Source organism: Helobdella robusta (assembly GCF_000326865.2).
Source record: "Helobdella robusta unplaced genomic scaffold HELROscaffold_2, whole genome shotgun sequence".
Lineage (NCBI taxonomy): Eukaryota > Metazoa > Annelida > Clitellata > Rhynchobdellida > Glossiphoniidae > Helobdella > Helobdella robusta.
This window is the reverse complement of record NW_008704083.1, coordinates 8051477-8066818: the sequence shown is the minus strand read 5'-3', so window position 1 is coordinate 8066818 and position 15342 is coordinate 8051477. Positions and strand designations below refer to the sequence as shown.

The following is a 15342-nucleotide window of genomic DNA, read 5'->3' as shown; positions in this document are numbered from 1 at the left end:
AAACAATCGATACTATAATGCCAGTTCAATAATACATAACAACTAATCGGTCGAATCAAGTGGCTATAAATCAAAAACGTCGTAATTCTCGTTACCAAATTATGCTTTTTTGGCTCAGGAAAAGGAGTACTACATGAATGTAATAAATAGTTACAACTTAGTTTACTACATGAGCGCTACAATCTAGAAATTAATCGAACTATATTGACCATTGTCTATTGTGATATAGGGTGCAGTTAACATCATATATACAATTATTGCACTCTAATACCGAAAAAACGACCAATTTGTTTCTATAGTTTTCTACAGAAATCAATTGACAATTGAATAGAACAATACTTGAATGTTACAGCGTGTAACAGTCAAGAAGTTATGTCGTTTACACATAGGTTAATCTCAGTTCCTTTGTTTATTTCACTTAAGAAACAACACACGTACCTAACTTCGGTTGTTGCATCTCGCATCGTTGTACATTTATAGAATTTATTTCGAACGTTAACTACTAATTATAAAATAAAGTCGCTAATTAAACAGCCTTTCGTTTATTTTAACACACGAACAATTTCGAAACGAATAAACGTCAACTAAAGCGAAATTCCAAAAATTATCTGTCCACTGCAGTATCGAAACTCATGTGAAACATGTAAAAATATACCACACGTAAAACAAATAAATGCAAATAAATGAAATTTTAAAATATAAATGACATGAAAAATTGAAAACGCCGTTAGTCAAGAAATTAATTGAAACGGCATCTTTCATGAGTAGCATTTAGTGGCAAGCTCCCTCGCCACGTCAAGGCAGCCACTCATTGAGGGAGATGTTAGAATAAACAATAAATAGAAAATCAAATTAAAATGTAATCTACTATAACTACCAACAAACATCAAACTTGTATGTATGCACGTTTGCTTTTGGTTGTATATGTTTACATGAGTAACGTTGTTTGTTTCTGTATACAATGTATGTTTATTGTGTGTGCGAACAAAAATCACAATAAAAACTAAGAACAAGTAAGAAGTCACTAACCTACCTACGTTCAGTCCTGGCTTACCCATATCTATTAAACTCATCTCACCTACTAAAAATCATTTAACTCAATCCCTAGCTTACTTATTGGCTATTGACTCAAATCATATTTTCTTGAAAAGAAAAGATAAGAATTAAGAAACAAATAACATATCATAACACCGAAGGTATGTATGTAAATGAGTGTGTTCGTGTATGTGTGTTTGTGTATACATGTGTTCGTTAAAAAACGATACTATGTTAATAAATCAAACCATTTTCATATAGAGTTAATTATGCTAACAAATTCAACTATGTTAAACTTAATTATGTTAACAAACAAACATCTTAATCTAAACCATGTTAAACAAAACCATGTTAACAAATTTCTATGTTACTAAACTATGTTAATAGAACAAAGTATGTCAAAAAACTGAACTATAATAATAAGACACTAGCATGCTAGAAAACTGAAAAACGTTAGTGAAACTTCAACCAAGTAAAGAGATCAAAGAGGAAATAAAAAAATTCCCTAATCATCAAAATAATCATCATAAATTACAACAAACCATCATAACTATCATCATAAAGTCAATCACAGCTATCATCATAACAACCATCATAACTATCATCATAAAAACCATCATAACTATCATCATCACAACTATCATCATAAAAATCATCAAAACTATCATCATAACTACCACTATAAAGTCAAGCACAACTATCATCATAAAACCATCACAACTATAATCATAAAGTCAATCATAACCATCATCATAAAAGCCATCACAACTATCATCATAATGGGTCATCAGCAACCACTTGAAACGAGAGATGTCGTGGTGTGGTGAACGAATGTATGGGAGGCTGACGCGTAAACTCCCTATTGAAAGAAAGCCCGATATGTCAGCGTGGCCACCGTGCTACGTCAATAATTTGCGCGACATCCATCGACGGATTGTCCACAAGACAACTCGTACGTTGACGAATCAATGATGAATGACTGCCCTTCATCCTCCGTGTGCCTAGCAAGTGCCGAAGAGAGCGCACGTGCCATGAAAGCGCCAAAGAGCGCGCTTTAGAGACACTTTTGCCTGAAAAGCGCCGAAATGAGCGCGCTTTCCAGACAGATGAGAATGAAGTAATGAACGAATGATTAAATGAACGAACGAATAAATAAACGAATGAGAAAAAACAAATGAGAAAAAGCTAACAATACGAGCTGAAGCATAGTAAAAAAGATGTCTATATAGATTTCGATGGTTAGATATCAAACAAAATAGAGCTAAAAATTAGTACATTTTAACATGAAGTATAAATGAAAATAAGAATTAGTAAACAAAAATAAATGCTCAACCGCGAACGCCAAACGAGCGGTTAGCGCGCAAAGGCGGCAGATGTGTAAAGATGGGACAAATGGTAACACATAACAAAATAACACACCAAAAAGTTGAGAGGTAGAATAGAAGTCCCTGTCTACCTATGAAATAAATTGCCTTATACATATAAACCTATGTACCCTAGCTTTTGATAAATCTCTCATCTCAAACCCCATGACTAGGATTAATTTTTGGAAAGTAAGTTACACCTCACCTACCTATGTCTGATTAGTTAATCTACAATCTCAAGAAGGATTTAGAGAAAAAGTGAAATCTCCCACCACAAAACATTGAATGACCAACAAAGGAATGATTGACGCGGACGAACGGTTGGCTCTCAAACGTATGATGATGAAATAAATGGTAACATAAAGCAAAAAACACACCAAAAAGTTGAGCGGTAGAATAGAAGACCCTGTCTACCTACGTAATAAATTACCTTAGACACCCTAGCTTATGACACCTGTAATGAATAATAAACCTCTCAATTTCAAACCCCATGACTTAGCTTACTTATTCGAACATATCAACTCATATCTCACCTACATATGTCTGATTAGTTAATCTACAATCTCAAGAACGATATAGAGAAAGTGAAACCTCCCACTACAAAACATTGAATGACCAACAAAGGAAAGACTGACGCGGACGAGCGGTTGGCGCGCACGGCAAACGTATGATGATGTAACAAATAGTAACACAAAACATAAAAACAAAACAAAAAGTTGAGTGGTAGAATAGAAGACCCTGTCTACCTATGTAATAAATTACCTTAGACACCTTAGCTTATGACACCTGCAATGACTAATAAACCTCTCAATCTCAAAACCCCATGACTTAGCTTACTTATTCGAACATAATATTTCACATCTCGCCTACCTATTAATGATTAGTTAATTTACAAACTCAAGAAGGATTTAGAGAAAAAGTGAAATCTCCCACTACAAAACATTGAATGACCAACAAAGGAAAAACGGACTCGGACGAGCGGTTGGCGCGCTAACGTATGATGATGTAACAAATGGTAACACAAAACATAAAAAACGCACAAAAACAAAAAAACACACCAAAAATGTATTGGTAGAATAAAAGTTCCTGCCTACTTACGTAATAAATTACCTAAGACACCTTAGCTTATATATGACTTATGTAATGACTAATAAATCTCTCAATCTTAAATTCAATGACTTAGCTTGCCTATTGGAAATTAATTCACATCTCACCTACCTTTGTCTGATCAGTTAATCCTAACCTGTCACCACAAAAACATCAAATGACGAATAATGAACTAATGACGGATGATGAACTAATGACGGATGACGAACGTATGAACGAACGAACGACGAATGAGCGAGAACACCGGCACACCTAACCTTTTATGCTGAAGATCAGATCGAAACTTATGTTAAAATTAACACGAATCTACAAAATTAGCTAGAATAAACTAGAGTTAGCTATGTTAATTAGATAAAACAAACAAACGGAGATCAAGAAACCCCAGCCGCACAGCCAAAAATTCTTGATCTGACCTCTACATATCGTCTGCTACTTTTTATACTAGCTCCTTTCATACATTCTTATTATTTCAAATCATTCACATTTATACAAGCTTTATTTAATGTATCCAAAACACTTATATACAATCTTATTATCAATATACGAACTATACAAAATTCGCTAGTCGAAAACATTCCAAATTTTTCTGATTAGCTAGTATTTTTGGGATAACTCGATCGCAACTTCCTGATTGGCTAGTCAGTTCGCGACAACTGTCTGTCCTATATGCAAGTTCGAACTCATGCACTCAATGAACTCTATGCACTTATAAATTATTTACGGAACTTACTGATTGGCTAGTTGGTTGACGGCAGCTTTTTTGTTATATCCATATATAGGTATACAAAAATTTGTCTTTTAGGCCTACATTTTCTTATGTATAATTCACTTTTGTAAGAATTTGTTTTCTAACAAACATTGTTTCATTGTTTCGTGTATTCGTGGTTCGGTCAATTTTCTTATTGAATTCTGTTTTACTTCAGAGTTTCAGACCAATTCTTTTATTCTCTTCAAAATTTTGTGTAAAATAGAAATTCACGCATAAATACACATTCACACGCACATACAAACACATTTATTATTTGGTTGGTTTGTATGTGTGTGTGTGAGTGTGTCTTGTTGTTTGTTCGTTCGTACATACGCCCGCTCAAGTCTTAGCTTGCATGCTTGCTTAATTGTTTGTATTGTTGTGTTGTAACACTAACATATATCTATATTGGTAGATCAACGCATATACAGATACAAACTTGTAAATATACATACAAACACACACAGACACAAAACGCAAACATACAGAAAGAAACACACACAAAAAATGAGCGGTGAGTGGGCAAATTTGTTTTTTTAATGTCTGAAATGTTCGTCTGCCGCATTGGTGCAACTAACCAACTAAACGTTTCACTTATTAATTTATCTACTAATAAATATGGTTTATGATATATAAAAATGAAAATTTTTACAAACATATTTTATTTTTGTTCATTCATTCAATCCATATATATGTATATAGATAGATTAGCATTTAATCTGGTTTTAGATAAATGACAATAAATCGCAATAAATGAAATTATTATCTGTGCTATATAGATTGCTAGTAATATTTTAATTGTTTTGCCTATGTACAACGGCGATTGTAATTTCGGCGTGTAAAAGTTTTGTAAAATTGTCGAAGTGTCGAAAACTTTTACAAAGCTGACCAACTTGATCATCAATGATAAAAGGAATGCAAACTTAATTTTGGAGTTTATCGCTAATTTGGAGGAGCTTAACGAGTCTTTGTTGCCTCTTTTTTAAATTTTATTTAATTAATAAAAAAATTATTTAAAAAGCTTTATTTATTTTTATTTCATTGTAACTTATATAACCAATAACTAACCAAATAAAACGCAATAAGATAAAAGTTTGATTGGATTAGATTAGCATTAGAGAAGGAACTTTTATTCAGTACTTACTCCAATTTTTAAAAATGTAATTATTATTTTTCAGACTTCTCAAAGATGTGTCCAAAATCAAAATGTTGAGTGCTCTATTAAAAGTTTTCTTTCACATCATAAAGAAGCACCTCACTGTGCACCTCCATGGGCAATTTAACCCCAAAACAAATGCCAGCAACGTAGAAACCTGTTTCAAATGACAGTAAATGCAAATGAGAGGTTTATAAGTAACACTTTAAACTTTGAAGAATGGATGAACAAACAATTTCAAACAGCCTGAAAACAGTGTAAATACTGGTATGAACACTGGTGTGAACAGTTAGCACATGAAGATGCTTTAGCAGCCAGAGTAAGTAACTCTACTGTATGGTGTTGTGTCGCTTGTACCTGGTGCAATTTCGAAGAGAGCCTAAATTTGTATTTTTATTTCAAGTTCAGAAAGTTCTAGTTTTCAATATTGGATTGTGTTTTGATATTAACTTGGTAGATTAATGGGCCAATTAGCTAAATATGTATATGCACTATGTGTATGTGTTTATGTATGTGTGGTGTATGTGTGTGGGGTAATCAGCATGATGATTTGACATAGTGGTGCTACTTTTTGATTTATTGAGGTTATAGTTTTTTCTTATTATTTTAATAAGTGCTTAATTATTTAACAGTTATTTATCTTTTTTGGTTAATTATTAATTTCTTTATAGGATTTATTTAGATTTTAAATTATTTGATTGTTATTTTTTTTTCTATTTTTCAGAAAATTCTTTGGGGCTTTTTATCTTCTGTAAAAAAACATGGTGAGGCAAATATAAAAGTCAAAGAATTCAAACAATAATAACGACAACATAAATACTGATGATGATATAATAATAATATTTATTATTATAAATGTTGTTAATTTTAATTAGACATTTATTTTTGCCAATATAAAAAATTTGTGACACTACTATTTTTTAACTCCTCATCTCTGTTGCTCAAGCAAAAAATTGTGGATTTGTGGATGGGACGAGATTTGTCAAACTCATCTTCTTCCTTATCTTTGCCATCTTCTTTCTCTTCTTCACCAGTTTTGCCATTGTTGGTCGAACTAGGTACATCCCTCATATCAAGTTCGAATGTTTTACTTGGCTCCATTTTTCTCATCATGTACTGTACATGTTGTTGTAGGAATGATTATGGTAGATGAATTTAAATGGATTTGCCTGAAGTTCGTTGAATTAGTGAGTCTTATTATTTGAGAATTTGCTTTTGAAAATAGATTTTGTGATTTTGGATCTGTTAAAATTGTGGGTACGGTGTTATAGGAATGGTTTCTACTGATGTTTAAAATTTGACTCTCCGTGTTGTTTACAATTCAAACATTGAATCGTTTTGTTCACGATTCATAGTCAAATTTATATACTGAAAGAAATAAAACATTATAAATACTATACAACATTTCATTTTTATGACAAACACTGTTTTTGGTAACTAATTTGATTCATGAAACACTCTTATGAAAATTTTTTAAAACTCATTTTTATATGAATATATAATATAGTTGAAAATGAAATATTTTTTTCAGATAAAATTTAATTTGTTTATAAACTCCTATCTAGAATGTGTATTTGTTAACATGCATCACGTCACAATCAATTTACTATTATACTGTTATGTTATACTATTAAACTGTTAATGAAAAAAATTCCAATCTCAAAATCCTACTGGATCGACCAATTCATCTGGCTTGGAATATGGCAGAAACCACAACAACCATAGCTCTTCAAAAGTCGAAATAATAAAAAAAATATACAACAGAAATCTGTTAATCACATTCTAAATCTCAATCCATAAGCTTTTATTAATCAGTAGACCCAATTCAGTATTCAAAGTTTTGTTTATCTGAGCTAAGAGAGGTACCAATCTGACCAACGCACCTAGATCGTTCATTATAATTTCTAAATCTTCGCTCGGATAAGTTTTTTAAGATTTCAAGATTTTAGGATTAGTCTGTGAATATTGTTGATTAAAATTTTCATTCAAGATTTACGTCTGCAAAAGTAATTTCTAAATTTAGGAGCGTGACTTTCAGTATCAGAACTTGTATGGCGCCTCTCTCGAAAAGACCTCAGAAGCGCTTTCTTTGGTGTACAGTGTTGAAATAATGATGTTTCAATGTTTTTTTTGAACGGCCGTCGATCTGTGATCTGTGTCTGGGTAGATGACTGGATTTTCACTATCAACGCTGAAACTGTTTAAATATTTTGAAGTTTCGAGAAGTCGATTCATTGTTCTGCTGTTCGCATTATGCTCTCATTTTACCAGATCACTATCCCGACTAAGAATCAGGCGTTCGCGTGCAATCCTGTCTTGAATGACCTTTATAGATTTTTGAATATTCATGTAGAGGAATCGCAGATGTTCGAAATTTACATTTTTAAACTTGAGGGAGTGTATTTTTTGATGCATCCACGTCGTTTTGTTACTCATACCGATGATGGTTGCTAATTTGCTAATGATGGCAGGAATGGAGCCAGGTAATAAAAAATTTGTGAAGAACAAACACCATGGGGAAAGCTCAAATGCCACAAAGAGAAAAAAAATCACAGTTGTGATTTACGATTTCGAGGGCATTTGCTGGGGCGGGCCATTGTTTGGTGGAGCTGGCGGAGGTCTGGTGTGCATCCTTTTTCTGGAGCGGCGTCGGTTCATGGTGCCACCGGTTTGCAGTTTGATTGTTGGATCTGTTTTGCGTCAGCATGAAAACTAATACGTATGAATAATCTAAAATCTGACATCCTTTCCACTGATCAATGACTCTCGACCTGGCGGGCTGCAAAGCCGTGAAACAAAAATTTAAAAAATTGTACCTTCTCAGGCTCCGGAAAATGAATGCTATATGAATCTAGTAAAAAACTATTAGCTTAATTCACTATATCCAATTATAATTCAGATTCACTAATTGTTTCTAGACTAAATTATTGTCATCCCTTATTATATATTGAAAATTTTCTTCACGGTTACTTCATAATTTTTGACAGACTGCTAATATTTCAGTTCAAATCGTCGTTTGTGTCTCTCTTTTCTATCATATTTCTTCTCATTTTTTGGCATTTGCAACCTCAGAACATTAATATGAGACCACCACGCCACGAATTTTAATTTAACTCATACGGCATAACAAAGCAAACATGCGGCAATTGCACACAAGGAAGCACAAGATAAGACAAGACAAACACAAAAAAACCACCAACAACGATTGTAACGACCGACCGACCTGAACAATCACAGTAACATAACCCCCCGTATTATAAGTTGCATCGATTGAATTACAAATTCGAAACAATGGGCACTTCTGTTAATGAATATCTTGTTTATGTTTAAGTTTGTGTATACAAAGCTGCCATCTCTGAACGATTAAGAAGCAATATTGCGTAGGGATTAGCCAGTTCTAATTCTAAAACATCAAATGCAGCGCGTTGCACAACTTAATACTGTTATCACAATTATTGTATTATTATTATTATTGTTATTATTATTATTATTGTTATGGCTATTGTTTTAACTATTATTGATGTTGTTATTATTCCAAATATTGAAAATGTGATTAGTATTACTGTGCTTTGTTTGTACGTTTTAATTAATTAATAACAACAACAACAACACGATTGCCATCTTGATGTTAAATGTCAACGTGTTTCCGGCTTTAATCGGAGTTTCGAAAATCGATTTAATTAATTTTATTACTAAAATATCGGTTTGTATGTAGCTATATTCCTGTAGTTTTGTTAGTATGTTGCTATTACGGATGGTCTGCAGTTTACTGAGCTGCTATATAACTGCGTGAAATGACATTAACTTTATTGTTTACTTGTTGCTGTTTTAGGTTTGTTTTATGTTAAAAAGTATACATCACTGTTGCATTTTTGCTATTCCATTGACATGTATGTAATTGTTGTTATTGTTATTATTGTTATTATTTTTAATGAGTTGTATTGTGACTGTTGTGCTTCTCTAGTTGATTGATATTGTTGCAATCTTCATTTCAGTTATAGTGGGTATTATTGTTTCATTATCTCTGCAAAGTGTGATTAAACTTTAAAGCACTCACTTCTCTGCTTTGTTCTCTCGAACGACATCGTCAACTATCTCATGACAACATCGTCAACTATCACATCACAACACCACTACTGTCACCTCGGGTGATCTGCCCGGTGATAAATAAAATAAACTGCATAATTGCAACCTGCTGCGACCATTTGCTACACACACACACACACACACACACACACACACACACACACACACACACACACACACGTTCACATCTAAACAGCAGCACATAAATCCATTCATGAAAAGCACACACAGACGCAGACATACGCACAACACACACACACACGTACACAAACAAATACACAAACACCTACACATCTACATGATAAAAACTTTAACACAGCATTATGCGTTAAACATTCAAAGAAAAAAGTTCATAAACCTAGTGCGGTAAGTCATAAGTAAAAAACGCATCAAAATATCGGCATCAGCAACACCAACGCTAATAAACACGCAAGCGAACAACACGCAACAGTTATCTGAAAGCGTTTGACGACGCGAAACCAACCTGAACATGTTTAAAAGAATGAACAACAAAAACAACCAATCAGCCAAATCCAATTAAACAACAAATAATATAATATTAGTTGTGTGCGACACGCTAAATGTATGTACTGATGCCGATGCATAGAAAGATGAATGCAAATTAATTAATAATGACGTGGATTACTACTGACAGACTGACAAATGACCTAATTTTTGTGGTGGGCCTGAAGACATTGTGCTACCTAAAAACCCATCAATATTATATTCATTATTCAACCTCGAGAACCTAAATTAAAACTTCTATATGTGGTCATTAACAAATAATTAAATATATTTTTTGGCTATTTTATTTAATTTTTTACAAATTTTTTAAACTTTTGTGTTTCAACGTTTAGATATTCTGAGGTGAAGCAAATGTCGTCGAAAGATTCTACTCACTCCTCAGTCATCGGTCGTCATGTTTGGCATGTGCCTCAAGTGGACATCTGTGGCCGGCGTCATCACCACCGTTGCCACCACCACAACCACCATCAACATCCTCATTAGCATATTATCACCATTGTCTTCATCATCATCTTCCTCATCGACACATCGTTAATTAATATCTTGTCAGCCACGCTTCATTTTTTTCAATATTCATTTCATCGTTGTCGACGCATCATTATCGATCCAAAATTTTCTCGTCGTCGTCATCATCCTTTCACTAATATATATTATTTTAAAAATCAACAGAAAAGTGAGTGGCCGAATTTGTAAAATTTGAAAAATGAAAAAAATTAATGTTAAAATTAAAATAAATGATCCAATTTTTATAGAATGATATATTAAAGAATACTTACATATAATATCAAACTAAATATCTTGCTAAAATAAAGAGAAATGGAATGATCGCATTTTTATCAAAATTATTTTCAAGGCATGGAAGGATTTTCAACCATGGGTATATGGATATATTATATATATCCATGATTTCAACTGATGGCTTATCGAAAGGCGGAAGAAAATTTTTTGTGATCCGTTAAAACGTTCACAAAAATATAAACTTCAATTTTTGTAGATATTTTATTGCCCAAATCAATAAATTTTTTTCCAAATTTGATTTATTAAATTTAAAACTGGCAGCTGTTTTAAGATGCTGTAATCTAGAAGGCAAAAACCGAAGTGGAAAATGCTTTCATCTCCTCTAATGGGCATTAAAATGACTAAACCTATAACAGTAGCTTATTGATTTATAATAATTTTGTAAAAACATTCTTTATTTAATACGTCGGTGCCTGAAAAATTGTAGTTATATGAGAGTAAAATTAAATCATGTTTCTTGATGGTTATATGGTTGTGGAGTGTTTTTTATTTTTCAATATTGGAGCGTATGATTGTATCTGTGTTGTGTAACATTATGGTATAGTTTCTTCTGCAAGATCATGAAAGTTACGTAATGCAAATACACGTACATCTTACAATCATTATCTTGAGAAAATCGCCCATAAATAAGACACACGCAAATGGTGTTGAAAATAGATCAAACGATTGTCCTACTCATAAGTCAGAACATCAAATTGATGATTTTCTAAAAATTTATTTTATTGAAAATCAATAAGCCATTTACTGTGTGTGAACCATGATGGTGGTGGATGTTGAATGCGCCAATCCATACGTACGTGTGCACGTGTGCGTGTTCTTATGTGTATGTCTATGTGTGTGTGTCTTTCTTTATTAATTTGCATTAAGTTTATTTAATACAAATAGATTTTTTTAAACTGAAATGTAAGAAACATATTAACATGTGAGTACAAATGTTAAGCTATCTAGTTAACTCGTCCCAAGGAATATGTTAACTCATTAGTTAAATGTACCCTACAACAAAACAACATGTTAACATGAGCACGTGAGTATGATTAAAACTACATTTATGATTGACACCTGCTTGTGATATCCTCGTAAAAACTTTCAACAGTATCGCTAATCATCATTGCGTCAATGTCCTTTTCCGTTTCTGGTTGTTTTAACTTTTCTTTTTGAAGGAACGGCGAGCGCTTATTTTATTGCAATTCAATCATGTAATCATGGATAGGTTGTACGTAGATAATGAAGTTGTTATATATATAAAAGATAATGTTATATGCGAAGATGATGTTGTATGTGATGATGAGTGATGATGTAATATGTGATGTAAATAATGATGTTATTTGTGGATGATGATGATGTTATTTGTGGATGGTGATGTTATTTGTGGATGGTGATGTTGTTTGTAGATGATGATGTTATTTGTAGATGATGATGTTATTTGTGGATGGTGATGTTATATGTAGATTGTCAATATGATTGCAGGTATTATTTCTGTTTGATGACTTTATTATTAATTGTTTTGAACGATAATTTGATCTGTATTTCGACTCGCTTTCTTAATAAAAACAGTTTTCTCACCTGACTTAATGCTTTTTAAATGAAAAATTTGTTTCAAATATATGCACCTACAAATTCATCCATAAAATGCCGCGCCAGTTTTAACATATTAAGAGAAGATACAAATAATTGTTTGTTGCGAATAAAAGATGACATCATCATCACCTCAGCCAGCATCATCATCATCATCATCATGTACAAATTTTAAATAAAAAATTCGTGTAAATTTTTAAAAATAAATTTCATTTCACATGAGGAAAAAGCCCAAAATTATCTAATTTTCTATTAATTTTTACTTAAATATATTTTTATACACAGAAATATTTCACGTTATTAATTAAAATTTCAAATAACGTGAAATTATACTTTTTCAGACCAATTCATTGCAAAGGCAAAAGGTTTACACAAGCTAAAAAGCTCTGAATGACTGGTTAATAGCAAATATTTTCTAGAAGGCTTACACTAACACAATCCCACATTTTCCTTCCTCCCTCCGGTTCAAATTTTTAAACTTTTTAAATGTTTTGAGACTCATTATTTGATAACTGGAATGAAATTTAAAATGTGTTTCTAATGGATTTGTTAATTTTTTTTTCAATCCACATGCTACACAGACTTTAAAACAACTCTCATCAACAAATTAATTACTTTAAATATAATATTAATAAAATTATTATTGAAATAATAATTTGTAATGACATTAATGAAGATTTAATTGCGGCTGATCACATCATCTCACGCTTTGGATAGCATTTTTCATTAAAATTCAAAATCCGGCATACACGCTTCACTGATCCTTCGCTGCAGCCAATCACATTCATTCTTGCGTCTGATTGGCTCCCGAAATGTCTATAAAAAAATGTATAAACATGTATATAAACGATAATACGTATAAAACTGTATTGAATATACTAACAAATATAACAAAGTATAACGACATATGTGTTGCTTCTTAATTGATGTTACAATAGAATAGATGGATAACGTAAACTTACAATTGGTGAATTATTGTCGCTCTGATCAGCCAGCAGGTAATCATATTGTTCATGTATCATTCATTTTTATGAACGTTCTATTTAAACCATGTATCACGCATATATCACACATACATTTAGTATATACGCATGCATGTGTTGGCGTATATGAGATAAATATTTGTAGAAACATATACATTAGACGTACAAACACACACATACACACACACACATACATACACACACATATTATACATGCATTTATATATATACATACATATGTGACCACCACTTATTAAACCCACACACGTATATTGTTATTGATGCAGAATTGATACGTAAGATGGTAAGTGCTTATAAACGTGTGTATATATATATATATATATATATATATATATATATATATATATATATATACATATATATATGTATATATACGCGTGTGTGTGTGTGTTTTTGTGTGTGTACATGTGCTTATGTGTGTGTGCGTCTTTTATCACAACATAAAAGAGCCCTTTTGTTTGTTGGAAATTTATCGAAGGAAAGTTTGCGTATGTTGAACAACTTGCAACTTTTATTGTGTAATTACATTAGTTGATGATAATTGCCTGCCTCATTACGATGTTCATCATTTAGTTCATTTCGTCGTTTCATTCGTAAATCACTTCTTTTGTGATGATAATTTTTATGATTTTATTGTTTATTTATTATTATCTTTATCAACCTTTTATAACAATAATAAAAGAAATAGAGAAAATATTTTTATCATCATCATCATCGATCAACTTGTTTGCAATATGGGAGATGATGCAATAACAAAGTGAGTGAGACGTGCTATTATGATCTCTTTGCTTTCATGATTACTTGTTTTTATGTCTGCCTGTATGTTTGTCTGTCTTTAGTAATGTTGGTCTGATTGTTTGTCCTAATGTCTGTCTGTCTGTCTGATTGTCTGTTTGTCTCTTTCTATTAATAATGAAACGATAAATTGCTATATTATTGACCTTAGCAGTATTAAAATAGATGCAAACACATTTCTATATTTCTATTTTTCAAAAATTTTACTTTATTAAATATTTAATAAAGTTGTTCGCGTTAATTTTTTTAAAAATGTTGTGAATAAATTTTTCAATTTTGTTCAATTTCTTTGCTCACATTCAAAACTTATTAGCTGTTGTGTTTGGCAAAGATCTTGCCTCTAAATCATATATCTTGAAGTAACCCAACGCAACTCACTATTATAAATTTGTTGCAGAGAATGATTATTGATTAGGAAAATTTTTTAAAACGTAGGCAAACATTTTTTATCGTTAAATTTATCCATCAATTAATCCACTCATCTAGTAAAAGTGTAATGCATATTACGATAAACTGCATACAGAATTAAATTTTTAAGAAACGCATTAAACCAGCAACAACAACGACAACATATAATGATATATAATATCATGAATAATGAACTAGTTGAACTTAAGCATTGTGAATCTCATTCACACAGTAGCACATTATGCTGTTTTAAATTTAATAGTTATTAATGACAATAATTAATTATGTTTATTAATTTTATTATCAAATCATCATCAACAACAAAGCTACTAAATTGATGACAATAACATTCAAAACAACAACAACACAAATTGCGTCAACAAAAACAATCAATATCAACTAACGATGATAGCGAACGCGTTTAACGAGGACTTTCACGCTAATATGCGCAATCTTAACAATATCAACGCTGAACAATAAAGATAGCAGCAACAACCAAACAACGATAACAACAACAATGACAACAACAACATCAACACTAGCAACATCAACAACATCGGTACCTACGTGTAATAACAACATACAATTAAGTTTCACAGGTGTTGTTTATTTAACAATCATACGTAAATATCGATGTAGCTTATCAAATCGTCGTTGGTGTGTGTGTGTCTATGTGTGTGTGTCTGTGTGTGTGTGTTTGCACCTCTTTAATTGGGTGTATTTATGTATGTGTGTGCTTAC

General features: G+C 31.9%; 1 protein-coding gene across 1 annotated transcript; it reads right to left on the bottom strand.

Moving 5' to 3' along the window:
- Nucleotides 1-6289: 6289 nt before the first annotated feature.
- On the bottom strand, nucleotides 6290-8068 carry HELRODRAFT_160703 (hypothetical protein; the record flags this gene model as incomplete). The annotated part of the gene is made up of 3 exons (XM_009017643.1): nucleotides 6290-6526; nucleotides 7679-7868; nucleotides 7977-8068. The coding sequence occupies 3 exons, from the start codon at nucleotides 8066-8068 to the stop codon at nucleotides 6290-6292; spliced, it is 519 nt and encodes a 172-aa protein (XP_009015891.1).
- Between the last annotated feature and the right edge of the window lie 7274 nt (nucleotides 8069-15342).